General features: G+C 42.3%; 1 protein-coding gene across 2 annotated transcripts in view; it reads right to left on the bottom strand.

The window, feature by feature from the left end:
- The window catches only part of LRRC38 (leucine rich repeat containing 38), an 87,816-nt gene that overhangs the window by 51,125 nt on the left and 8,891 nt on the right, over positions 1–27,800 (bottom strand). The window contains exons 2-4 of one of the 2 annotated variants that reach the window (XM_061479327.1): positions 24,480–24,722; positions 21,918–22,166; positions 20,443–20,596 (exon numbers count right to left, since the gene is read on the bottom strand). In XM_061479327.1, coding sequence (XP_061335311.1) covers positions 22,138–22,166; positions 24,480–24,722 — 272 coding nt within the window. In that variant the 3' untranslated portion in view covers positions 20,443–20,596; positions 21,918–22,137. Of the gene's footprint in view, positions 1–20,442; positions 20,597–21,917; positions 22,167–22,394; positions 24,723–27,800 lie in introns of those variants that run through there. The other variant, XM_061479326.1, reaches the window with a different exon arrangement.

The following is a 27,800-nucleotide window of genomic DNA, read 5'->3' as shown; positions in this document are numbered from 1 at the left end:
CTCACCAAGCTGGGAGAGATCCCAAACTGTCCACGGGGCCCATGAATCACAAAGCAGCTTTGGTAATGAAGTCTTTTAGAGAAGCAAGAGCCCTGCTAATATCAGAGCATTATCTGGCATTACTTGGGCTTCAAAGCCCCAGGGAGATCAAAGGCAATGAGGAAAAACTGAAAGCAAAAGAGGTGAAAGCAGCCATTGAAACACAGCCAGCTATTAGTGCTGTGCTGCAGAAAACATGTTCTCTTGACAGCTTTAAAATAATCCATAAAGAAGGCATTCCTCACAATGGGACAGAAGTTGGCAGCTATAGAAATTCTTGTAGTCACAAGGAAGTCCATCTAGATTAACTTTATCACTATGGAAATATGAAAAATAAAAATGTATTTTTCTGTTTATTACCCATGTGCTAAGCTTTTAAATGAAAATACCACTCAGGCAAGCATCCTAATAACACAATAAAGCCCATATGATATGTAGAATACAGCTTAGAAAACTACACAAAGATAGTCTTTACTTCATGCAATTCTCAGTTTGCTTAAAAATCTGCTCATCAATCATTCATAGTTTTTAAATATTTACAGTAAATTGTACATTTATGGTTATTACCTGCTGTGCTTCTAGAACCAAAGGGCATATATGGAAAGAAATTGCTGGATGATGTACAGGAAATTACTGAGATGCACAAGTCCCACCTATGAAACCTCTGCAAACATTAATTCCCAATCTGGAAGCTGGGTAGTGCTCCCCAGTGCGGGGCTAAGCTGTTCAACTGCTGAGGCATTTATCAGTAAAATATAAAAGTACAACACCCAAAGGGACCACACCAAGCTCAGCAGCCAAGCAGATGAAATGCATTTTGATAGGGAGCTTCTTAAATAGACAAATGCACAACTCCACAAGACATGTCAGTTGTGATTAATAACACCTGGGAGCAAAATATCCACTTCGAAGTGTTTAACTGATTAGCTGTTGTCACTTCAGCAATACTGAGCATCCAGCCCAGATATAATTCTGATGAGGAATGGCTGAGGGACCTGGAGGGGGTTAGTCTGGAGAAGAGAAGGCTCAGGGGCACCTTACCACTCTCTACAACTGCCTGACAGGAGGTTGTAGTGAGGTGGGATCCATCTCTTCTCCCAAGGAACAAGGGATGGGACAAGAGGAAACAGCCTCAAGCTGCACCAGGGCAGGTTTAGATGAAGCTGAGGAACAATTCCTGCCCCAGAGGGTGCTCAGGCATTGGAACAGGCTGCCCAGGGCAGGGCTGGAGTCACCATCCCTGCAAGTGTTCACACATCATGTACATGACGCCCGCAGTGTTAATGGTGGCCTTGGCAGTGCTGGGGAATGGTTGCACTCAATGATCTTAAAGGTCTTTTCCAACCTGGTTGATTCTATGACTCTATGATATCTAGTGAGCTTTTTGGTGACTCAGGCCTCAAGCTGAACTGATGACTGAGTTCAGGCTTCTCCTTCTCTTGATCTAAGTTTAGTGAAGGAGGAATCAACCACAACCCAGACAGTAACCAAAACTGAATGAATGTATCTCAAACACATATTGCTCAAATATTCTACAAGAAAAAAATTCAGACAGAAGAGCACTGATAGTGAAGCTTCCTCTCTTTTTTTTTCCCCTATAAAATGTAGTTGACCTAGGTTATTCCAATCAGAACCCCCCAAAACAGTAAGGTCAAACCATTGCTGAAAGCAATGCTGCAGACACATGGCTACACCAAGAATACCTCATTGACATTTTCTTTCTGACCATTTTTATTAGGTCAGTCATAGAACAGTTAGGATTGGAAAGGACCTTAAAGTCATCTAGTTCCAATTCAAGGGTCTGATCCTGTATGTTTGTTTTATTCCCTATAGATACAGGTAAGAATATACACATTTTTTCCCAACTATTATATTGCATTTGGCACAAGTGCATTGAAGTAGGAAAGGCAGATAAAAATGGACATCCACACCTATAGATAAAAATGAAGGTTATCTAAGCTAATTCTTGCTGAGACAAACAATTCTGTTTTAATCAGTTTCAATATTGCTGTGCTAGAGATTCCTTTAATAATTAAATACCCTTGTTGTGTCTAACACAAATGTGTTTCCCAACTCCCTCAAATGTTCAGAAATTACAAAGACTTTTATTCAAGGTAAACCCGTGATTTTCAAGGTAAACCCTTGATGATATTCAAGGATAAACCCAAAATGACAGAGGTCATTTTGCCTGTGCTTCAAGAACAATTAAAATGTTCACAGCTGCCATTGAAAAGAGGTGAGAAAACATGAAACACCATCAGTAAAAACCTGCAATAACTCAGAAATCCATTTACTAGCAATTAGAAAATGAAGCCAACTAGTGAAAATGTACCACAGAAATGCTGGGTTACACTATGATGATGCACACTTTTCAGGAGGAGGAAATATTAATGGTGAAAACAGCATATCCTTACAAAGAAAAGAGATCAACAGATCAACTTGAAATATAGACTGGTGATGAACACTCTTGGAGACCTCTGAAATATGGATCCAGTTCAGAACTTAAGCATATTTGTATCAGAGAAGTGGTTATGTTTATTACGGCACGCTTTGATGCTGTAAGGCATAATTCACTGCTGTATAACAAGCACTCTGGGATTCCTGGGAATTGTTACAATACGTTAAGGACTACATTTTGCCAACACATCAGATTTATCCAAGGTTTTTTGAGGAACTCTGGTTTTGTCTCAAAGCCTTGTGGTCCCTTGTGACTGGAAAGAGTGCACCAGTCTCTTCAGGTTTTCATGGAGTAAACAGGGCCTTTGATACAACCTTCTAGACAGTCTTGACTGCATGAACTCAGACTCATATTTGAACTTCTGTGACATTAAAGAGGCAAAGCAGTAGCTGGAATTGATGCACATCTCTCAAAGCAAGCGTGCTTCTTGCCTTGGAGGAGAGCGATGTCAGCCTGGATGAGCTGCACAAACAAGACGACAGATTGTTTGGACTGAGCATCTCAGTCACAGTCAGGACTCCAACAAGGAACACTGATTCTGGCTGGCAAGGTCTGCAGTAACTGGGGACTGTGGGTGCCAGCTTATAAGGGAGGGTGGTCACAGAGAATAAATGGCAGGGATTCAGGGAAAAGAGAAACAAGCCATTGACAGGAGGGTGTTTGCATGGTCAAGAGGCCTCTTTCAGAAAGTTATAAATATTCTTTTGGAGGAATATTTAGGTGCTCATGAAGAGATATCCAAGTCAGTTAACTGGTCAAACAGCTTCACTGGTCTGAATCCCTATAGTGATGCTGGGGATGGACTCTTCATTAGGGACTGTAGTGACAGGACAAGGGCTAATGGGTTCAAACTTAAACAGGGCAAGTTTAGATTGGATATAAGGAAGAAGTTCTTTACTGTAAGGGTGGTGAGGCACTGGAATGGGTTGCCCAGGGAAGCTGTGAATGCTCCATCCCTGGTGGTGTTCAAGGCCAGGTTGGACAGAGCCTTGGGTGACCTGGTTTAGTGTGAGGTGTCCCTGCCCATGACAGGGGGGTTGGAACTGGATGATCTTAAGGTCCTTTCCAGCCCCAACTATTCTATGATTCTGTGATTTTGAGCACTGCCTAACAGTGACACAATGGCTGCCAAGTTCTGTCCTCACATCTGCCTGTTCCACTGCATTGATTTCTCTGAACAGTACCTTTAAGCACACAGAGCACCTGGGATTCAGGTTCACCTGGCTCCCATAAGAACATAAAAAGCTTTCTTTTATGGCAGTTACACAAGGCACACATATCTGGCAAAGCTTGTTGTATATTTAGACATACAGTTTTCATATTGGTGATGAAAACATCAAATTGCCATTAGTGTAACTAGTCTTCCCCTTGTTTAAATTTTTTTAGTTTGTTGAACTGAGCTGAACTGATCAGCTCTTAAAATGCACCATCATAAACCTATGCACTGGTACCCTTTCCTTCCCCATACGTCTAAGCATTCTAAACAGATGTCATTTGCAGTACATATACGATAATAACCATTTACTGTGAGGGTGCTGAGGTGCTGGCACAGGGTGCCCACAGAAGCTGTGGCTGCCCCATCCCTGGCAGTGTTCAAGCAAGTTGGAGCAAGCTGCTCTAGTGGAAGGGGTCCCTGCCCGTGGCAGGGGTTGAAGCTGGAATTGGATGAGCTTTAAGATTCCTCCCGACCCAAACCCATCTGTGATTCTATGATCTTACTGCCATATGGGATTGTAACACTTCAGGAAGAAAAATCATTTAATAGCTTGTAAAAATAATTCGTATTTGGTCCTTCTTTTGTAGACAGCACAGCTTTCCTCATAGAAACACTTACACATCGACAGGAACTACAGCTCCCATCAAGACTTTCATCAAGCAAAACAAACACCTGAAAACCAAGGGCTGTGTCACACAGCTCTTAAGAGTGTCAGAAAGGACCACACAGGGGCACAGACCCATTGATTTCAGTAACACTAAGTTAAGAATTAAGCAGGTTTAGGTCCTGCTTACTCACCCCAACAAAGAGTGTGTAAACTTCTGAAAACCTGACACATTCTTTGCAGAAACATCTTACTTGGTCAGCACTCCACAATCCTGTTTCAGAGGAGCCACTTGTCCTCAAGGAATAGCTACCAGCCACAAAAATGCAGCAGCTTGTCATGAACGCGATCTGTGCTATGAACTGTTTCTAATAAACACATTCCCTGGGTTCTTTTTCTGGTCTTATTTTCTTATAATTTAAAATCTACACAAGCTTTAATGGTGATTTGTGGGAATTCACAAAGGAGTAAGTTTGGGATACTGAAGAACTGTAGAACAGAATTCTATTTGTCTTTACGTAACTGTGAGTAGCTCCTAAGCTGGCTGGTGTAGAGAACAGCTCAGTCCTGACAGGGTATAAAGGAAAACATTTTGTAGCTGCAGTGATGGAGGCATTTGCTCTGGGCATGAAAGGACACGAATTCTATTCAACAATGACCCATAAGGAAATCATTATATAAATAATATACTAGTTGTTTGGGGGCAATAACCCAAACAATAACTCCTTTGCTAAGAAGGAAAAAATCTCTAAGCACAATTATTTCATAGGGAGTTGCTCTTTATTGTCACATACTTCTATTCTTGCAGCTGGAACAGCCCCCAAGGGTACCAGTGTTGCTGTGCAGGACTTGGTTGTAAACAGACCATACAATGACAGCCCCGGCCCAGAGAGCTCCCAAACCACAGCCTGTTCCATCAGGATCTCAAAAAATACCTTGAATAAGCCAGTCCACTTCTTAAAATACAAACTTGGGATTGGCTGCCCAAATGTGTACTTGCTTCAGCACTGGAAATGTGTGACTTAGGCTGCTGGCTCATGACATATTTAGTGTCTAATTTAAGGAACTGTATATTTGGACACAAGGGGCTGGATGCCTGTCAGGTAAATAGCACAAGCTGCAAATTTTCACAGCAGATTTAACACTAAATTTAGTTAGCTCTATATATAAAGAGAACATTGACCTGGTGATAGCCCTTGTCCTTGACAGTGGCTGGCCTGAGAGGTAGTTAAGGATCCGTAGAGGAATGCTGCTCAAGTCTCCCTTAAGCTCCAAACAGCTACATTCTGCCATGGCAACCCTGACATCCTTCATGTCAAGGACTTCAGCAGCTTCTGCTGGCATGGATGCTTATAGCTGTGTCCTCCCTAGTTCACCTCAAGGTGGGGAACACTCATACAGGACAGGGAAAGGCTTATGGAGAAGAGGCTTAGAGGGCTAAGCTTCTTGTGTCTCAGCCTAGAGCCAATAAAGAGAAACTCTTGGACTTTTGAAATTAAAAATAAAGCAATTTTGAACTCCTACAGTGATACAGAAGCTATGGCTTTGCACATTGCTGATAACTGCCCACAGAGCTGGCTGTCTAATTTAAGCTCTTTGAGATATCTAGAGGAAGGCTATAAAAATCCACAGGCGAGTCTGCATTTCATTTCTGTTCCCTCAAACACTTGAGTTTTGAAAGGACCTTCAGTTATGTCAGTGCTCCCACTGGACAGCCCACTCCCCATCAATATTCCTGGCATTTTGTGCTATCAATAATTTTACTTTTAAATACATACTTAGCCCAATCCAAGTATTGTAAGAGATGTGGACATTCTTGACCACTTGTATCACTACGTACTTCATGGTCACAGCATTACTGCCGTTACTTATAAATATGGAAAGCAAATCACTTTAATCTAGCCCCTCACGTTTTGGGCTTGAATACAGAAATCCCACTGGTAAACGCAATCTCAGCGCAACCTCCACCAGGTTAGGGCAGACCAAGGCTTAGTCTGCGCTGACCTGAGGGCACTGCAGGCCTGCGGGGAGGCAGCAGGTGGCACAATTCGCTCTGGAGACTGCACCAGGAGAAGTTCCCCGGCAGCTGGTTCCTGAGGAGGAGCTGCCTCCTGGCCTCTGATCTGGCTCCCCGACCGCCTGCGGGCACTGGGGCTCACTGCACAGCGTGCCAAGGTCCGAGTGCTGGCCAACAGCTGCTGGCCAAGCGTGTGCTGGGCTGCACCGCCAGAGCGCCAGCAGCAGCCCAGGGAGGGGATCCTGCCCCTCTGCTGTGCTCGGGGGAGACCCCCCCTGCAGCCCTGATCCAGCTCTGGGGCAGCAGCACAAGAGGGACGTGGAGCTGCTGGAGCGAGGCCAGAGGAGGCCATGGAGATGCTGCGAGGGCTGGAGCAGCTCTGCTCTGGAGCCAGGCTGAGAGAGCTGGGCTGGGGCAGCCTGGAGAAGAGAAGGCTCCTGAAGGGGAGACCTGAGAGCAGCTCCAGTGCCTGAAGGGGCTGCAGGAAAGCTGGAGAGGGGCTTGGGACAAGGGCCTGTAGGGACAGGACAAGGGGAATGGCTTTAACCTGCCAGAGGGGAGACTGAGATGAGCTCTTAGGCAGAAGCTCTTCCCTGTGAGGGTGCTGAGGCGCTGGCACAGGGTGCCCAGAGAAGCTGTGGCTGCCCCATCCCTGGCAGTGTTCAAGGGCAGGTTGGACACAGGGGCTTGGAGCAAGCTGCTCTAGTGGAAGGGGTTCCTGCCTGTGGCAGGGGTTGGAACCTGAGGAGCTTTGAGGTCCCTCCCAACCCAAACCAGTCTGGGATTCTGTGATCTGGTGTAGTCACCTCTTTTCAATCTAAGGCACCCCACTCCTTCTTACTGGGAAGAAATGTCTACATGATCCTTAAAACAGTTCAATATATCTGTTCAGAGGACGTATCTTTTCCAAATATTTCAAGAGCCCCAGAGATGAAAGGTGCCACTGTTACTATTCTTTATTTCTACTACATTACAAACGAGGTCAAAGCAGGGCTGGCAGTAAACTGTGTTGTCAACACAAAAAGCAGATCTTGGCACATTACTTGGTACATGCCTGGTAGACAAGGCAGCAAGAGGTCTTGCTCCCCCTTATGAATAATCTTTGTTTTCTGGAAATAGTCCACGCACTTACTTAGAGGGTACATGGATGACAGAAAACATCAATGCAAACCAGCCCAAAATGACCTGCACTGTTTTAACATGAACAAATTGCACTGCCACACTGCCACACAAATCTATGTGATTTACACACTGGTCACCTTCACCTTTCATACTCCATGATGTGATTTCTGAAGACTGTATCCAACAAACATCTCTTTTCAGGTGGAAACCAGCCCTTTGTCAGTGATTACACAGAGGCAAGGTGATTTGACTGCAGCAGGAGGGCTACAGAAAACTCAGAACAGCGATTTTATTTCCATATTTTAAACCCGTGACTAACCTTTCTCCCTACAAAATGCAAGTGTAGCCCAAACTGTTCTGCTTGGCTGTCCAGACAGTGCTGCCAGCCCAGTGCTAGGCAGGCTGTTGGTCTGTACCTGTGTCCCTGATTAATGACTCTCTAGCTGGTCACTTCACAGAAACAGCTTCTTATTTTCTACTTATAGGGACTATTTGCAAAGCCACCTCGGCCAGCAGCACGGAAACCCCATAAGCAGCAAAGTAGTACAGGGAAAAATATGTCCCAATTAATGTTAAATGTGAAATGTGCTATTGCCCCTCTCCTTCTTTCCCCCCTTTCTTGTTTCCAGAGCTGCTAACGAGAAAAATCAAAATAGCATTTTCTAGTGCACTGGTGACAGATTTAAGGTGTTAAAGTTTAAATGTGAACACAAAGCACTCTCGAGCCCCCAAATACTAACCCTGTTAATGGGAAAATGTCAAAAATGCCCGTGAGGTTTCAGATGGCCTTTTCAAAAACTGAACACTGGCACCAACCCCCTGAAATAATGGCCCAGCTTGTTACCAAGCTGGAATAAACCTCATGTTCTTCTGAGGTGAATGTAGCTTTGGCTGATGGTGCTAGTTCCACAGTCTTAGAGATCAGTCATCTGCTTCCGCCTGGAGCTATGACAGCAGGCGCAGAGGCAGGGGGAATTTATTCACGGTGCTCTAATTTTGTTCACATTGCTTAGAATAAAAAGTGTATTTAGCTACAGAGAGTGAGAAATAGCAGCTTTTAAACCCTGTCTCGCCCAGAGCCGAGTGTTCTGCAATCGAAACCGTGCAATTTGCCAGCTTCAGAGTTAAAATAATGTTTTCCTTTCCTTAAAACACACAGTCACAGCAAACTCCCAAAGGCCTATTTTATGGAGTCCCACCACTTCTAGTTATTGTCTTCCCCTTAGAATTCTGCAACAGTAAATAATTTCCTTATTTTTACCTATCTGATAGAGTCCCTGTATCAAAAGCACAACGGACTGCCTACATAAAATAAAGAGACATGCAGATCTACTGTAGTATCAGCCACTGTATGACTAAGTTGAAATACTTAAGCAGAAGTTTACTGTGAAACTAGAATTTAGCATCATAAGTCTTTAAACTCTGCTGGAAATGGCATTGTCTATATATAACACATCAGGGACCTAGATTATATTTCCAGGGGGAAATTAGGAATTCTGCAGCATGAGGTGCATTACATATGGTCCCAAGTAAACTGAAAACAATGGAAAGATTTCCAGCTGTTGTAAACACTTGGGTCAGGCTGTTAGTTCTTAGAACTGCAACTCTGAGGACTACAGCTAATTCTATTTCTAGACTGTGATGATTCATTTTTGAATTTTCTTGTATTCAATTGTACACTTGCACTTCAAAGTCCTGGAGGACAGTTTTCACCCTCCCCTCTTTCTTTAGAGATTAAATCACACACTGTGCAATTAGCCAGCCTCAACCTCTAAACAAAGAGCCATCATTAATAGCTTACGGTGGCAGATCCTGCATAGTTTCTCCTTCGGTTTCAGAGGAAAAGCTGGATACCCCCTTTGCCCTCTTCTTCTCCCAGAATCTTGGGACTTTCCAGAAACAATCACAAGACATTGTAACGAAAGATACTCGCTGCAATTCATCTGTGTTTAATTATCCAGGAAAGCACAGGCTGGCATTGATGTAGACAAAGGTGGGTCTACAAGCAAGTCACTGGTGTGAGTGAAGTATTGGGAATGCAGCACCTTTTAAGCAGCAAACCAAATGGGCTTCTTTTTTACAGAAAAAGTCAAGTCTCCAGTTCCTAAAACCAGGGATCAGTTCCCAGCCTGTTGCACTCCAGCTGCAGTGCATGAAGCTTGACTGTTTTGGTGGGTTTGCAGCTTGTGCCACATGCTGCAGTCAGACAATTCCTTTGCACCCAAACCAGTAAATGCTGCAGTTGCAGCAGTGGGATGTCTTTGATCACTGCAAATAGTAATAGCACTCAAACTCCCAGCTTGTAACACAACACAGCACTATCAACTTCAGCACTAGCTTTTCTTCTCCAAAAACTTTCAGGTGACATTCTGGCCCCACTAAAGTTAGAGGTAAAAGTCTTATTTATTCAAATCTGTTAGACATGTAAAAAGATCCCAAATTTGCCATTATTCCCCTTTCAGCTTTGCCTTTCAGTTCTGGGTGCAACAGCACAAGAGGGATGTGGAGCTGTTGGAGCGAGGCCAGAGGAGGCCATGGAGATGCTGCGAGGGCTGGAGCAGCTCTGCTCTGGAGCCAGGCTGAGAGAGCTGGGCTGGGGCAGCCTGGAGAAGAGAAGGCTCCTGAAGGGGAGACCTGAGAGCAGCTCCAGTGCCTGAAGGGGCTGCAGGACAGCTGGAGAGGGGCTTGGGACAAGGGATGTAGGGACAGGACAAGGGGAATGGCTTGAACCTGCCAGAGGGGAGACTGAGATGAGCTCTTAGGCAGAAGCTCTTCCCTGTGAGGGTGCTGAGGCGCTGGCACAGGGTGCCCAGAGAAGCTGTGGCTGCCCCATCCCTGGCAGTGTTCAAGGCCAGGTTGAACACAGGGGCTTGGAGCAAGTTGCTCTAGTGGAAGGGGTCCCTGCCCGTGGCAGGGGTTGGAGCTGGATGAGCTTTAAGGTCCTTCAACACAAACCAGTCTGGGATTCTATGATTCACAGACAGGGCAATAATGACCAATTCACTTTGCACCAAAACTTTGCCATCATGAGTTTGATTTCAGAGGCAATTGCCTTCAGGTTTTACAGCAAAGTGCAAAATACGTGTCTGAAGATATTTGGCTTCTCCGTGGTACAAGATGTCACCCAGGAAACAAACACATAACTTTAAAACATAACCTTTTATAAAGACGACTGTTGATGCTACACATCTAACCTCAGGCAGCTGGTCCCTCAGTTTAAACCCAGGACAGGCTGTGGCCACCTACACATGGAAACCATATCACACCATCAGCAAAACGTGTTGGTGTTACAATAGAGGCAGGATACCAATCCTCTACAAGTCTCCTCTTACTAAACTAAGGGATCAACTCCCTAATTCAGCTAGGAATGGTAATCAAAGCAGACTGGAATAGTCACATTCCAGCCAGCAGATAAACAAGACTCTATTGTTTTTCCTAAAATAAACATCATCTGAATGCTTTACTTGGCCTAGAAAATGAAGATAACTAGGAAAGGGAATCATCATCTTCTGTATATTGATCTACTGATTAACATGTTTTGCCCTAGCATAAAAGTGTGCTAAGAAGTGACAATTACAAGAGTTTGGGGGCTTTTAAGAGACAAATTTTTCTTCTTTGCCATTCAAGAGCCTCACACAGACCTAAGGGGTTCTACTTAAACTTCAGGGGCTTTTATATGTTGTATACATACTTACAGGGATCAGGTGTATTTCAGCCAATGTTTAAATAATATTCCTCAATTGGACGGAAGGAAGGAGTAAGATGGAGAGATCTGAATTTGCCACACACCTAATTTTACCCACCAGAGCAAATGTGTTTGCCTGAGCAAGGCAGACAACTGAAGCCACCGCTTCACTGAATGAAGTGCAGGGAAACTGTTACAACTGCTAAATCTAGGGAACATTTATTGCAAACTTGCTTAAAATAAAGCCGATTTGCCTCAATATCTGAGAGCTATAGTAAGTCCAAATCAGCGACACTTGAAAAAAGATGTTGGTTTTTTTTTTTATTGGGGGGAAGTTTTGCTGGTTGTTTTCTCCTATTCATCAACCTAATCAGATTCTTATATACGCTGAGCTCTACTGTAACACCTTGGGTATAATACAGCACAAAGAGCAGCTCCAAAACACTGCTAAAATATAGCAGAGACCAATATTTCTGCACTTAGGGAGGCAGGATGTGCTTGAACTGTAATTTAATAGGAATGTCAATGTCTACGTGAAAAAGAAGGCACAGGCTTTAGTTAAGCAGTCAGAACATTGCTTATGGATGCAGTAATCACAACCTGCTGCTGTTACAGTTAATAAAAGCAAGAAAAGCAATTAGAGGTTTACTTGGGTTATCATAACTAAAAACTTTATGAACAAGGCCTAGAAGAAGCAAAGTAATAATCATATTTATTTATTAGGATATAATAAAGACTTATTTCCCCATGAAAATACCTTGCTGCCCATTGGTGTGATGAAAATCCTGCTGTAAACCTGAGCATTAACTGCCTGCTCTTTCTTTGTTGATTGCATTGAAAAGGAAGGTGTTTGGAGCAGGGACAGTTTATCTCTTTGTTTTAACACAGCCTTGGATGTTGACAATAATTCAGCAGGTGGGTTACTGCTGTTCTGTATTTTACAGATGTGCTGCTTTTTCTGGCAACTTCCATGATTGCATAGCCCACAAATCACCTGTTTCTCCTCCTACTCCTGCTTTTGTCACAATTCTTTGTATGAATCTTACTCTGCTTTTAACTTGGGCACAGTGCAGACATAGGGGATCCTGAGCTTTGACTGGAACGGGGAGACAGAACTCCTAACGTAAAGTGAAGTGTTAGAGGGGAAGGACAGCCTCAAGTGATGATTCCTTTTGAGTGAATCACTGGCAATCATTCCAGCGAGTCAGCCGGGGGGGTGGGGTGGGGAACCTTAAGAATTCCTGCTGAGCATATTTTCCCCTTTCATTTTAGAGAAACATAATGTTTGCTCAGATGTACTCAGCCAAATGGCTTATGAATTGGGAATCTCCCAAGCTTTCTTATTTAAAGAACTCTTGCTACTTTTTTCCAGCAAGTCAGCATTACTGCAGTAAACAGTGAGCCCTTCATAACCTTCCTATGTGTGATCCCTTCTCAAAGTCATTCTGCAATCAAACGCATTGGGATTTCATAATAGTAATTTGCCACACTCAGAAATACACTTAATCTTGCTGGTGTCACTGGTATCATGTGAACAGCACTCAGTATGCTGTGCCCTTCAGATGAAAGCCAGTGGTAGAGAGAAAGGACAAAAAAAGGAAGAGTAAGAGAACATTAACTCTTTCAAGTCAAGTACAGCCTCAGTCTGAAGGAGGAAGCTGCACAGCTACTGTCTGGTGTTCAAACATCAGGAATATTGACTGGGCGATAAAGTCCACCTGAAATCTCTGATACGTCTGCTCCTGTTGTCCTTCATTCTCTGGAGTGAGGCATCTACTAATTTCCAAAGCCACAAGAAAGCCATCATTCCCAGTGCCCACAGGCCGTTAGCAGATCTTGCCTAGTTGGTCAGGTTCAAAAGATTCACTTCCATCCTTTTCTGCCTTTTTGCAAGTGATGTTGTGAGGAGTTCCCTAAGCTTTTCTTGTAAAAAGTCTTAGGGATGTGGAATTCACAAGAGCTTTAATGAAAGCAGCAGTGGGCAACATCTTTTAAAAGCGGTTCTCACCCCCACGCTCGCACTGCTTAGCACCCTAAAACCCTTATCCTATCAAGTCACACCCCCAGTAAAGCCTTTAGTCATTTCCATGGTTGTTTCAATGAATCAGGGAAAAAAGAATCACCATTTAGCCGAGATCCACCAAACTACCTTGAATTATAGGAACTTGAGTGGATTTTTGCTGTGGTAAGTGTTACTGATGATATGATTGCTCTTAAAGATTATCCAGAATAATAAATCCAGTAAATCCAGTAAATAGAGAGAAAAATATTAGTCTGGTCAATTCCATACATTCTAGCAATAAGCATAAACTACAGGCTTAATACTGTGGGGATGTTCCAGCTATGGATTAGATGCACTGTGCCTCATGAGGATGTGTCTTGGTGGATAAAGCTTTAACATTTGCAGCTGTTCAAGGTATTTTATGAACAGCATGGAAAAGGAAGAGGAAAAAAGAGCTCACTAAATCAACTAAATCCAAAGCTGTAATATTGGAAATGGCTCTAATGTCTTAGGTTATATTTTTAAATGTTTTTCTCCACAGAACTCCTATTATACAAGAGATCAGGTCTTCGGGTAAAAAGGTAACGCTAAACTTCAGATTCAGGATTTTCAAACATACTGACATTATTTGGATATCTCCAAGTTTTGGCATTTTCAAGGCAGCAGGAGCTCAGCACTTTAAGGTCAAATTCCTCAGGATATCTCAAGCTGCACACTCAGAATCAGTAGTTTAAGTCACTTAGTTGTTTCAAGAATTCATTTCATAAATTGTATGAGAAACCCACAGTGATATTCATCTTTGGGAGGACTTCCCTGTGAGTCCACAATGTAAAATAATCAAACTATTGTAATATCCTAGTTTTGACACTCAGTATGGATGTCCCTCCCAGTAATGCTTTTTGTTTCATTCAGCCCACTCCAGTTTTTTATCAGGAAAGTCTAATTTTCTAAGTGACTCCAAAAAAGAAACAATAACACTTTTGTAAGCTAATGCATGCATGCCTGTAATAGCTTCAGGTCCCACTGAGGTGTGTGTTCCTCGTGACCTGACTTACCTACAGAATCAAGAAATTGCCACAGTTTGGTCTGTGGAAGTTTCAGGCTGTCCTGTTCTCCATCCTCTGATAAAGAAACACATGCGGTGGGGGGTCCTGAGATGGCACAAAGCAGGAAACCTCACAGAGCTTCGTGTGCAGTCACTCCAGCAATGCACTTCGAATACTGCACCGCCACTACTGGGTGGGTAATTACGAACAGTAATTCGGGGGGGGGGGGGGGGGGGGCATTGTGCCTCCAAAGCAGTGTCAAATTTTGCTCAAAATAGCAGGGAAGAGTTGAATACTGTAGAATATATCAGGCAATCTGTTCAAATATAACTAACCATTGGTTTCCATTTCTGCTGGCTGTTAAATATAAGCTATTATGTTTTACCATAAACCTAACTCCTGAACGACTTGGGCACTTTAATAGTAAAATTAAGTATTTCTATCATTATTTTTGAAACTGTTGGAGGGCATAGGAGAGAGAGATATAACACAGAGAATGATACCTGGTCATAGTCCATGGACAATCAGCCTGAAATGTAATGCCAGGGCCTTCTACAGAAATTATTCATAGCCAGCTCCCCATGAAGGTGTTCCATTACTCCCTGGTCTCTCTCCTGGACCCAGGAAATCTGTTGTGTTGACAGTAGTCACCTGTGGTTGTTACAGAAATGCCTTTAACTATGTTGTCCAGCTCCTTCTGATCCTGGGGTTAAATTCCTTCAAAAGACTGCCTGTCAGGGTAGAGGTCTGAGCTCGTGTCAATGTGTCTTTAGAAATGCATTAACAAGTTGCTCCACATGTATAATTAATAAGGACGAAGGAACCCTAGACTGTCAGAAAGTCTGTTCTCCATCCCAGGACATCTCTTATGCTTCTCGATTGTTTCTTTTATGGTGTTATTTCTAGAACATGATATAGTTTACCATGTATTATTCTTGGAAACCTAAATCTTACAAAAGTAAGAATAGCGTAATAAAAGTGTTTTGTCTCTCCATGAATCTTTTATACAATGAGCTCAAAGTGTTTCAACAGAGCTTGATTAAAAATTAAGCCTCTGTACAGCTGCATCAGGCAGGTAAGTAGTATCATATCCATTTTACAGGTGATTAAACACACAATAGAAAGGTTAACTCCCTTGGCCATGCTTGCTCACTGAGTTAGCTGCACTGTTGGGAGTGAGAACCCAGACCTGAATAAATAATCAATCAGAAAAATGGTGGTTTTCAGTTTGGCTAAAACCAATTTTCTCCTAATGGCTCTTTTAACCAAGTGAGATTAAATGAGTCAAGCAAAAGATTTGGTTTCGGCTCAAAGGAAATAATATTGAGCCTTTTTGCTACAGCTTTTTACAAAGCTTAGGTAAAAGTCTAAGAGAAATCTGCCATTTTGAAACCACAAGTTGCTTTCTGAGATGACTTGGAAATAATTTGTGAGTTTTAACAGGTGAAATGTGAGGATTCTGGAACCGCTGTGAGTAAGTCAGCAGTGACAAATTCCTTTTCTTCAAAGCAACAGTATTACTGAAATATATCTGACACTATTCAATCTCATACTGAATGCAGAAGTTCTTTCCTTCTGAAAAACAGCACTACAAGCAGCCAGCTCAGAAGACAGGAGTTCAGAGCTGCTTTTCCAATATCTACACAAACAGATCCCTAAAAGCCCTGCTTTGCAGCTGTGAGGTACACAGCAATGCCCTGAGCAGCACATTCCTACCTGTATCTTGCATAGTGGGACAAAAGCATGTACATAGGTGTAGCCTGAGCTCTTGTTCCTTCCTGATTTGAGGGCTTTAGAAAGCATGTTCCAGGTAAGGCAAACTCAGCTGCACGGTGCAGGCTGTGCTGGCAGTGCTGAGAAAGAGATTTCTCCCTTGGTGGCTCTGGCAGAGTGAGCCACGGACCACAGGAAAGCAGCCTCTGTTGAGTTGATGCTGCAGCTTTGGTGAAAGGGCAGAAGCAGATAAAACGAGTGCAGCACTGTGGAAAGTGGGATTTGACTGAGTGATTAAGTCACCATCCATCTGGTGGACACAACATCTGTTACTGTTACAGTCCTGATAGCATTTCATTTATTTTAACCCCCTATCTTAAAGCATTAATACCCATTTAAAATCACTTCATCTGAAGATGGCAGCAGGGGGGATCATCTAGTAAAGAACATGGGAAAAAGAGACAGACAAGTCTTACGCATCACTTTGAGACAATGCTTCTTGTACTTTTCCATTTAAGACTGGATGCCCCTAATTTTCTAGTGCTGCAATATAAGACAGACCAAAAGGTTCATTTCAGCTAACAGTAGGCAGTGGAAAACAGTTTTACAACCCCAGAATTATTTCTTTTAATGAAGTGAGTGCCCTCACTGACACTTTCTCCAAATGCATTTTACTTGATAACAGCCTGCAGTAGGGGGGCAGGGAGGATCTTCTCTTCCATGTGATTTACATCAAGTTCTCAAAGATGCGAAGCGGTAATAGGTAAATTTAAAATCTATTGTTTTCTGATGAAATTCAGTTTTGGAATCAATTCCTGTGTGACCATGGGTTTTAGAGAGAAACTGTGCTAAGCCTTGATTTCTGTGCCTGTAATACAGTGAAAGGGGTATGTAAAGTACTGTCTGGCAAAGCACGTGTACTGCTTACAACTCACATGTGCAGTGCATACAAACTGCACCCCAGCAACACTGCAGGGATGAAAATGAGGTACAGTAATGACCCTGTATCTTAAAATCCTTTCTGCATATGCCTATTACATCAAAGATCATCTAAAACCAAAAGCAAGCAATTAGTCTAAAATTCCTATCATTGGTTATAACATTTGGAGAAGTAATAAATTAAACCAGCATGGCAGAGATGCTGATCCAACAGCTTAGTCTTGACAAAGTTATCTGTTTTTTGTTTTAATCAGATAAATCTTATGTGCAAGAAAATCCCTCGTTCATACACCATGCGAGTTAAACACCCCCGTATCTAACACATTCAGTGTATCATCTCTCTACCACTCAGCTGAGAGCAATAATGCTCAAGTTTGGTTCCTGTGCTCAGCAATACAAAGCTCTGAAGTCTGCAGTAAGAGGGATGCAACAAAATAGGAAATATGTGACTTCTATGCCCTCTGTATTTTAGGAGGGCTCACCAAAAATGTCTGCCTATCCCTAGGTAAGCGTACCACAAAGGAGATATTCTACAAACCAGAGTGTTTCATGTTGGAAGGATCTTAAAGCTCATCCAGTTCCAACCCTCTGCCATGTGCAAGGACACCTTCCATTAGATCAGGTTGCTCCAAGCCCCATCAAACCTGGCCTTGAGCATGTCCAGGGATCCACAACTTCTTTGGGCAAATGACCCCACACAAACCTGGCTGACATAACCACTACTCCCACCTCTGTGGCCCCTCTGAGGACAAACATACGTCCGCATTACCTGTTCTGATGAGCCTTTATTTTCCTCAGTGCAAAAGTTACTACTGTAGTTGACTGTGGTGCTCTCTGCAATCTGTCTTTCCATTCACACCAAGATAGGTTATGATCTTACTTGATTCTGGTGGGAGGAAATGACTCATTATTTGTTCTGTAAGACTACAAAGAGACACCTTGAAGCAAAAAATGGCTTTGAAGTGCCAGCTTGCTTCATAAAGCAGATGGCCAGGCTAGGCTGAGCTTAAAGATGCTCATTATAAATCCATCTTCAACTAGGACATAGATGGACAATGATTACCAGATTGAGGGAATGTGCTTAGAATGGCAACTTCTGTGTTGCTGCCTGAGCTACACAAGACTGTAGTCAAGTTTTGGTAAGCAGGGTCAGATCCTCCTTTCACAGAGCACAGCACAATAGCACTGAATCCAGAAAGAATCTGGAAGATCTGGAGGGCCTCTCTTTGCACAGGGTCTGCAACCTCCAAATAATGCCACCTATAAACCTAAATAAAATTAGCATTGACCTTCCAGTGCAGAAACCACAGACTCAGTTACTAATGTACATAGAGATCACCCCTACAAAAGGCCCACATTGAGTTATTTTCTTTCTCTCTGTATGAAAATGTAGAGAATAACCACACGCATACACACAACTGCAGTTTTCACTGTCCAGTATCTTCCTTAGGTAAATGAGCATATCACAGTAGTAAAGTTAATGGAGTCCTACCAATCTTTACAAGATAAGGACTCGATAACAAATAATTTAGTAGCGAAATCTGAATTGAAGCCACCATCCAAATGCCATATTTATATGGAATCTTTTGAAGTTCAGAGACCTGTTTTCCTGTATTCAAGTGTACAGTTCATATTGTTAATAAGGGCATCTCCATGCATTTGCTGAACTGACTAAAACGACCTTAAGGGATTTATTCTGGTCATTTCCTCCTCTGACCCAAACTCCCATTTGAATCCAGATCTTCAAAGGATCAAGGGAGTAATACTTTAACCCACTGCAGATTGCAAACTTAATCTACTCTTGAGCAACAGTTTCTGAATTTGAGAAAAACTGATGGGCAAAAATAAATTAGGATTGTTTGCCAAATACATTCACAGTCATTTCATTCCCTCTTAAATGCCATGAAGATCAAACGATTTCTACTGCAAAGTCTTTCAACACCTGCCCTAATTAAAGAGCAAATTCCTCATGCAGCAGCAGCAAGCTATGCCTTAGAATGTCAGATAGCTGGACTGCATCACAGTTAGGTTTTAAGCAAAGGTCACAAAGCTGCTTTCCTGCTCAATTCTCCATTCCTTTTTGCTCATTCTTCCAGCTAACAGGAGTTTTTAAGGTGGTGCTCAACATCTGTAGCCTGGTCTTTGCTTAACTATTGGTGAGTAGCATCACCAGGATAAAAACAACAGGAAGAGTCAAAATGACCTCACATACTGAAATGACTGAAGCATATCTTGCTCCCACCATTGTCTGGAAGGATGTTTTTGACTTTCTCAGTTGAGCTGATAAAGGATTTTTGTACAGCCTACCGAGTGACATCTCCCATTCCAGATTCAAATTAAAGTTTTTAAATAGGCAAATGGTGCTTTGGCTGTGAGTGGTAAACCTTAGGAATTGGACTGACATCAATTTCTGCTTGAAATACTGTACTGCTTCATACCTGGGTGCAAACTCACTGCCCTTGAGACTTCACCACTGCTGACAAACTGGTGAAAAAGCAGCTCTGAGATCAAAACAATGCTGCTTTGAAGCAAACTTGTCTCTGCTGACCAACCCTGGCCCAAGCTGTTTCACTCCTCATTTGCTGCTTACCTCCCTGCAAACTTTTCTCTTCCCACAAGACTAACAGCAGAAGCCTGCTCTCAAGTGTTTACTCGTATGGTTTTTGACAACTCCCCCAAAAAACACATTTGCTAGGCCAAAGTTACACAATTTCACATGGCTTCAGGGAGCTCTGGGTGGGGTGTGAGAACTGATGAGAACTGGAAAGACACATCAGAATCCAGGCATTCTGCTTTGCAACAGAAGGTCTCCTGTTGCTCTGTCAGCTTAAAACGCAATAGTTTTTTTCATGCTAACACTTTACGTAGATGGATGGTCGGTCAACATAAATAAAACTCTGTTTGTCCTAGTCTGCTGGTTGGTTCTTGCTGGTGGTGATTTGTATTGCTGTACACTGCAGAAACAGTACCAAACTGGGATTCTGTTGTTCTAGATACAGTCAAGATACGAAGATACAGTAACCAAGACACAATGGGAAAGATGAAAGTAGGAATCTGATTAGAAAACCAAATATCTTTATTACAAAACATCATCTATCCTTAGGTGATGTATCTGAGGTTCTGCCATACCTATTTTCTACACTTCTATGACAAGGTTGTTTTGCTCCAAGGTTAAACAAAATCAGTGTTATCAATGTTAACCTTACTAAATGTTTAACCTTGTTAAATGCTTAACAAGGTTAAACATGAAGTGAGTGCTTCTGGTGGCTCATGCATATTACAGGCTGCTTGGCACTTCGAGTCCAAGGCAGAGCTTACTCTCCAAGAAATTTAATTCCCTAACGTATATTTCTGGTTTCTTTTTGCAAAGAGTATGCAGGGATTCAGCGTTTCAGTATCACCGCAAGGAACCACAAGGACTTACCTCCACAACAGAGCATCCCAGGTACCACCAGAGGTCAGTAAACGAGGTTCTCATTCGCTGAGAGGAATGGTCAGATTTGGAAGATATCCAAACCCCTGCTCCTTTACTTTGGGGGACATGAGCTGAACTTAGAAACACACCAACTAGCAGTCCTGGAAACTAAAGTAGTTTACTCACATAGCAGGTAGGCAGCTCATACTGATCAGGAAAAGGTCCTGCACATTGTCGCTCTCATGGGTTTGAAGCCAGCACAGAGGAATCTTCACTGGGGATGAAGGACTGTCTCAAGCTCAGCATCCCCACCAGGCTTCAGCTGTTCCACTGAGGCTGTCTACAGGGGTGATAGTTACAGCAAGCTCTAGTATTGTTATACACACAACCTCCACCCTACTGCACAAGTGTGCACACCCTATCCACATACACAGAACAGTGTTCTTCCCCCTGCTGAAAGACAAGACCATTTTTGATCACCTCTGTGTATGCCAGGCTAAATTTTCACTGTCAGTGTACACTGGCTCACTCTCTACTATACACCAGAGGCAGACAAGCAGTGTGCTCCTCTTTAGGAGCTTCCAGAACCATCCCTTCAAGTTACTTTCCCAATGCATTTTAATGCTGCTCTGAAAACCGGTCCGTTAATATTCACATCTGAGTAAGACCCACAGCAGGACTGAAGCTACCCCAAAAAGATGCTGGCTGATGGATGAAATGCTGGGTTTGGACAGTGCCTTCAGGTGAGCTTCATTTTAATGTTCTGTGGATTAAAGGAGGTTTTATTTAAACCAAAGCACACACTTCTGAAAAGTCAGACCCTATCTCAATTACACCATGAAGATTTGCTTTACTGCAGAGTTTTTGGATCCTCATACATACCAAGCTCCAGCATTTCATCAAGGAGACATATCTGCAGGCAATGCGACAGCTGCTTCCTGGCTCTTTGAGCCTGCAACATTTTATTTGGGTCATGCATAGTATCTTTCCTTCCCTTTGAAGCAGGTAAAATGTCTGCTCTTTTCTGACAGCAAGAGATACCACCACTGAGGTAAAGCTGTTTTAGAAGGAAAACTGGAAATGAAGATAAACTTTCCGCTGCACATTTAGAATCACCTCCAGGCAGTGCCTCTCGAGCTAGCAATGTACTGCACAAGGAGCTAAATTCAGCTCTTACACTTGGCACCACCGTAGCTTCACTAATCTAACGGGGGTTACCACAGACTGAGAAGGGAGCACTGGATCCCACCCACAGGAGCATCCTGGCATGGGAATGCTTCTCACATCCACAAAGCTGGAGATGGGATTACCTCCATGTTACTACCTTTTTGGAGGTAAAACTGCAGTAATAACGCAGCCTTTAGGCCACAAATTTGCTTTCAAAGTTTTGCAGGGATCATTATGCTGATCACTGGTTCTGGCAATGTTCCAACAGGAGAATGTTTTGATCTGATGATTACATAAAATAAGAAAACTCCCAGTAAGAACTAAATCCAAGTTGTGTCTTGTTAGCAATGAGAATTATGCAAAATCAATATTAATAACTGCTGATGCTTGTGATGAACAAATATTGCTAACCAGATGAGTTCAATACTTATAAAATATACATTACTTAATATGGGAAAACTTCATTAAAGTTTCTTATCTGGAAAAAAACATACATTGCAAAATCGCTTTGATGTGATGGAGTATCCAGAATGGCAGGTTCATAAGTAAAGCTTTACTAAGCCTTGCTCTTCAACTTGCACTGGATTATGTGGGTGTCAGCTTGGTCTGTTCCTTGCTGTTCTGAAGGGTGCTATGTTCCAAATATAATCAGTGCTTTCAGGGCTTTATGTTGGGTTGAACAAAAAGCTACAAACTACAAACAAATCTAGATCTTCATTTTGAGGCACCACGGTAGGATGAACCTGCAAGTAAGAGCAGAACCCAGTCAAAATAGTAGAGTTTGAGATGTGCCCTCTGCAACATTACTCAGCCTTATGAAACAAAACCAAACCCATAAGTTTGTTACCAAAGGAAGGGTAGACACTTGCTGAAACATTCACTGATGTCTCACTGAAAAGTGTGGCAGGACAAATCATTTTACTAACTGATGACAGGTTTTGAGTTTGCAATAAAACTTACAGACAAAAAAGTGTGACCCAGTTTCTTGTTCCATGACTGGACAATTTGCACGGCTCTAAATATAAACTGTTGATAACATCTGTATTTGTTGCCAAGGCACGCACTGCACAAATTGCCCCAGGCAGCAAGTTGTGGATGTCCAACTGCACGGCAAAACCCCGCTTAGAAATGATGAATCAGGCACAGTTTTTCTCCTTTTTTTCATACCCAGGTACAAATAAACATGAAAGCCCATGTTGAAATTATAAATATATTTGTGTTATTTATAGTCATGGCACTACACAGTGAAAATCATGTCATTTCATTCTTCTGGAGAGAATCAGAATAGAGTAACAGTACTGATTCAGAACATCCTCCCACTGCCCTACTTCATTCTGCTGCAATGTGTTTGCAGAAATAACAACCTTAACAACAGTAGCATTAAGTGGCATTGAATAAGCTGTAGAGCTAACAGAAATAAACACTCTCGTCCTGGTTTTGACCTCAGCACGGTGCAAACTCCATTGCAAGTGCAGTTGGCCAGTGGATTAACTTCATTGATGTCAGTCAAGTCACCTTGATATGAGATCAGATTAGACCTACTGCGTAACAAATATCTGCTTCAGCCTAATGCATATAATCAATACACATCGCCCCAGTATAGTGTCCTCCCCCCCCGCATATCTCAAAGCACTTGAGAAAGCAAAATAATTATGATCTTTGTTTTATAGGTAGTGGAACTGAGGCACAGGCAGATAGTGATTTGCTGGAGTTCTCCTACTTGATCATTGTTAGATAGAGACAAAACCCCAGAGTGCCACATCCTGATCTTGTCCCTTAGTTACTGGGCTGTATTAACCCATAACACACAGTGTGATGAACTCCTGTCTGCCTGAACAATATGTACAACAGATAGAAGACATTTGGAACTAACTGTCCGTAAAAGACCATTCATATTAGCTGAGCAAGGCAATATTTTAACCAAAGAGTGTTTTAGCATTTACAGTGGTTAAACAGATGCTACTTTTTATCAGATCTAATTCTTTGATAATAGCATACAGTCCTTAGATCATTTACTACTATGTTAAGCCCTCACAGCTACTCTAGATATTTAAATACACAGAGCTTTAAAAAAATATTTCCATTACAAATATTTTAAAAATATACTTATCCTAAAAAGCTGTCCAGCACTATTCCAAAAATCTCGTGTAATAAATGTCTTGTTTTAAATTCTAACAAAAATATCTACCCTTATATAGAAGAGCTCAAGTTTTGACAAATCTATAATACAGTCAGAAACATCTTGGGCCAGATGCCACTCTTGTTTATACAGTTGCCAATTTGGATCATGGTGTTCATTTCAGTTGTGCTACTCTAGTATAATCAGGAGCCAAATATAGCCCTTGGTATTTTAAAATAACTAAATGGACTGAATACTGCAACAGTTATTTGTACCTGGCATTACAGGGAATGGAAATCCTTTACTTCATTGCATCTAAAAATGCAAAGAAACATTAAATTCAGTGTTTGTGCCATAACCAAAGAGGTGCCAAGCAGCTGCAGTGGATGACTCAGACACAGAATTGTGGGGTTTACAGAAAAAGGTTTTTTTGGCTGAATGATGCCTGCAACTGCTGTAACTAAATGGAGGATGAATGCTTATAAAGAACATTTGTAGAGAGAAAATGCCAACCTTCCTCTAATGCTTTCTCTAACTCCAGGAATCCTTTCAATCACATTTTGTTACTTGTGTGAGCATAAGAGAATCTCTCATTACTTAGGCCCAGGAAGGACACTATTTTAATTGCTTCCTTATTTTCCAGCTGAAATGCCTCCATCTCACCTATCCTTTTCAAAGTGTGATTAGAATGCATTATCAAGCCCTTACAGGGACTTGCATCTCACCAGAAGGACAAGGTGGAAGCCGAGAATTATTAGTCTTTTAAAACACTGGAGCTTATTTTTTTTTTAGCCTTTACCCCTTTTTTCCTCCAATCTTCCATTTTAAATGCAGCGCTTGATTAAGGATCACAGAAACTGAGCCTCCCTCATTGCACCAGGTTACATATGTAAGAAAAGCTAACAGTCTTGGATGCAAGCTCCAACTCCATCCTCACCGTCATCTTCATCGTCATCGTCATCTTTACTGGGAGCACATCTTTGGAAGCAGTGTACTAGAGTTGCTAAGAAGAAGCTTGAGAGAATAGCAGCAATGGAGACTGCGACTCCAGAGAAGATGATGAAAAACAGGTCTGTCAATGACAAACTAAATTTGCATTCACTAAAGCTGACCTCAGATAATTCATTCAGAAAGATTCTTCTGTTTTCTACAGGCAGGGAACACTGGATTTCATGGAGACCTGCAAAGAAGAGGAAAAGGGAAACAAATCAGTGGACTATTAGTGAAGTCCTCTGTTGCTCCGGTCAGAGACTGAATGGCTGAAGAGCAGTTTTAGGGTTAATTCTAGGTTTATGAATTTGTACAAAATTCAGGAAAATAATGGAACAAAATCTGTCACTACCCAAAAGCCATTACACAGCCCCCTCAAGTGGGTAATTAAGTTAGTATTAAGTTAATTTCACCTTCAGTCTTCCGACAGGTCAGGTGTGACCTAGGACCAGGATCAGATAAAACAAGCCAGTATAGAACCCTGGATGCATCTAAATCTGAAGACTTGGAAGCACTGCCAGGGTACTCCATCTGAACACAAATTCTGACTCCAAATCAGGGTAACAGGAATACTGAAGTTCCTTCCACACCACTTTTTTCCATGTACTTCCAAAATTACAGTTGTATTTTCCTTCTGGTCAAAACAGAGGCTTATGTTCAATGGCTGCTTGTCTGTCTATGACCTGCTTTCACCTTTTCTCTCTGCCTGTCATAAGGACATGCAGTCTGGCAGGTGTTATTCCTCCATGCATTACTGAAGAATGCCTAGAGCTGGGCTCTTCATAGTGAAAGCAAAGAGAAAGTCCATTTTTGAAACCTGATGAGAATATACTGTGATACTGGGCAGTAAAAGCTTACAGTTCACTGCACAGAACCATCTCCCTCTTCATTCATAATGGGAAAATCAGGAGAGTGTGTTAAATGGGCTAGAATGGAACAAATAATGACATGAATTAAATCTTTGTGGCTGTTGGCAAGATGGTTTCTATCTTGCTGCTAAGGATACGAATGCAAATGAATTATTGTGCATTAGTGCCAGGAGAATTGCTGCTGGTTTCCTTAATACACTTTCACTCTTTGTTAGTGATCACAGGAGGGATCCAAGCATCTGATTCTGCACTCCTGTGTGCACACAGTCTAGAAGGTGTTTCCGTCACACAGCTCTACCATATAACCAATATGTCACTAAATAAGGAATATGTGGCAATAAGATTTCCTCTGCTTTTGTGAATCTCATTTTTCTTATGGCTGAACAGCAATGGCATACGATATTTTAATATTAAACCCAAGCTCCTAGGGTTAGTGGTGCAAACTGGTCCAGCTCAGCTGTTTGTTAGGTTGATTTGGGAGGGAGTTTTAGCTAAGTCTACTATGGATCCAATGACTTCCTTGACCTTTTAATGATGATTGTACTAAATTTTAATTTTTATAAGCCAACCTGTATGTCATATTTGCCTAAAGTTCTGTTGCCTTTGGTCTTTATCATGCTCCTCTTGCTGACAATGGACTAAAAGCTACCAGCAGAACAGGACAAGTCAGCATGCCCAAGGTTTCTTCTAGGCAAGCTGCCACCTGAATACATGCTACATTTTCCCTGCTGAGCCTGGAGTGCACTGGTGACATACACCAGATGGTGAGGCAACTTGCTCTGCACATCTCTGGAACCTCCTACCTATGCAATGAGTCTGGAAGGTAAAGAAGCCACACTGTTTCCAACATCCTCTGAGACACTTGGAGATCCAGAAGCTGCAGTATTCATATATAGTGTGTCTTGTATACAAGCTGACACACAGGAGCACTTGAGCATGCCTTTGCACAGATGCCTAGGATACTATTGCATTCTCTAGCTTGTGACAGAGCTCTTTGCACAAACCTTTCTACTGAAAGAAGAGAGAGTTGTTCACCAAGCCCTTATTTTCTTCTCATCAAGACTTCAGAATAGCAACCTTTGGGTTAATGGAAGGAACAAGCAAAAGGGGACACAAATGGATATCCTTCCCTATTCAAAACCATGAGATCTATGGGAGGAGTGAAAAACCATGGGTTGGAATTCCAAGCCCTGTGTCTTTTTAATCAGAGTTTAAAAAGCAAAACAATTTCAATAAATCAACATGATGTTGACAGTAATCAAAGCAGTTACTGCTGTTGTATAGAAACAGCAAGAAAATGAATGTAACATACTGCAAATTCATTCAAAGAGGAAGTTCCTTGCTAACAGAAAAGAACATTGCAGTATTTTGGCAGAAAAGCACAGTCCAATTGAATATGAGACCTGAAAAAAATCCCATTTCTCTTGTAGCAAGCACAAGAAAAACAAGTTTTTTTCTTTTTCTAAACTTTCTATTTCAGGCCAAAGCAGAAGAAATTCTCTGGTGTCCTCACATGCCACCTTTTAATGTGACCCCTGTGTTGGAGGGGCCTTGATGAGCTGGAGTATCAGACCTAAGCTTCCATAAGGAAGGAAGTAGAAAAAGGATGTATTATAGATGGGGTAAAAAACTCCAAAAGATAACTCCTGTTCTAAGTAGTTCTGCAGACTACAGCCCTTACCTCTAGAAATATCTTAGCCTGGTAGTATTTGCCCAGGATCCCAGAGGCAGAAAACTAAGAGCTCACTTATTCTTTACCATTACGATCAGCAGCTTTGCTATAGATCAAAACTGAGCCTGCAGGCTGTGAGCTCTATTCCCAGTCCTCAGATGCTTTCACCTAACATGACAACGCACAGAATAAAGAATAGAACCTGCAATAGATCAAGAGTATTCCTTGTTATGTGCTGGGATGATTTTGAGTCTGATCAGACAATAATGAGAAATAAAAAAGCTCTTCCCCATGTAGCCATGGGTAGTGGAATGTAGGTCATGTTCTCAAACCAAATAGATTAGATAGGAATTTCTTACTTGCTTTACCCTGTGACACTCCAGTGTGTTAGCTTAGCCTTAAGTTTTTATAGAATTCGCATGTCATGGAGAGTAATAGATGCCACTGGGCAACGTGTATCACCACGAACCAGGCGCAGTGCAGAGGTCTTGCTAGATCCCAGCTCTGGTTTCAGCCAACCGGTGCTTGCACCATCATTTTCAACAAGACAGGAAGGAACTGACCTCCTCTATCCACAGAGAAGGCAGTCAGCTAAAATTGTGCTGGAAGCAACCGAGGAGGACTCCAGAGCTCGGTGGAAGCACATGGCAGCGATTGAGGGAGGAAGGAACATTCTGCTCAGTGAAAGTTTCTCTTTGCTGTGTCCTGATGCTACTGCAAACCCCAG

The sequence above is a fragment of the Pezoporus flaviventris genome, unplaced genomic scaffold (genome assembly GCF_033815535.1).
Source record: "Pezoporus flaviventris isolate CSIRO_AGI_PZ_B2104156 unplaced genomic scaffold, CSIRO_AGI_Pfla_v1 ptg000148l, whole genome shotgun sequence".
Classification (NCBI taxonomy): domain Eukaryota; kingdom Metazoa; phylum Chordata; class Aves; order Psittaciformes; family Psittacidae; genus Pezoporus; species Pezoporus flaviventris.
Note: the sequence above shows the minus strand (reverse complement) of the source record. Positions and strands in the feature narration are given on the sequence as shown.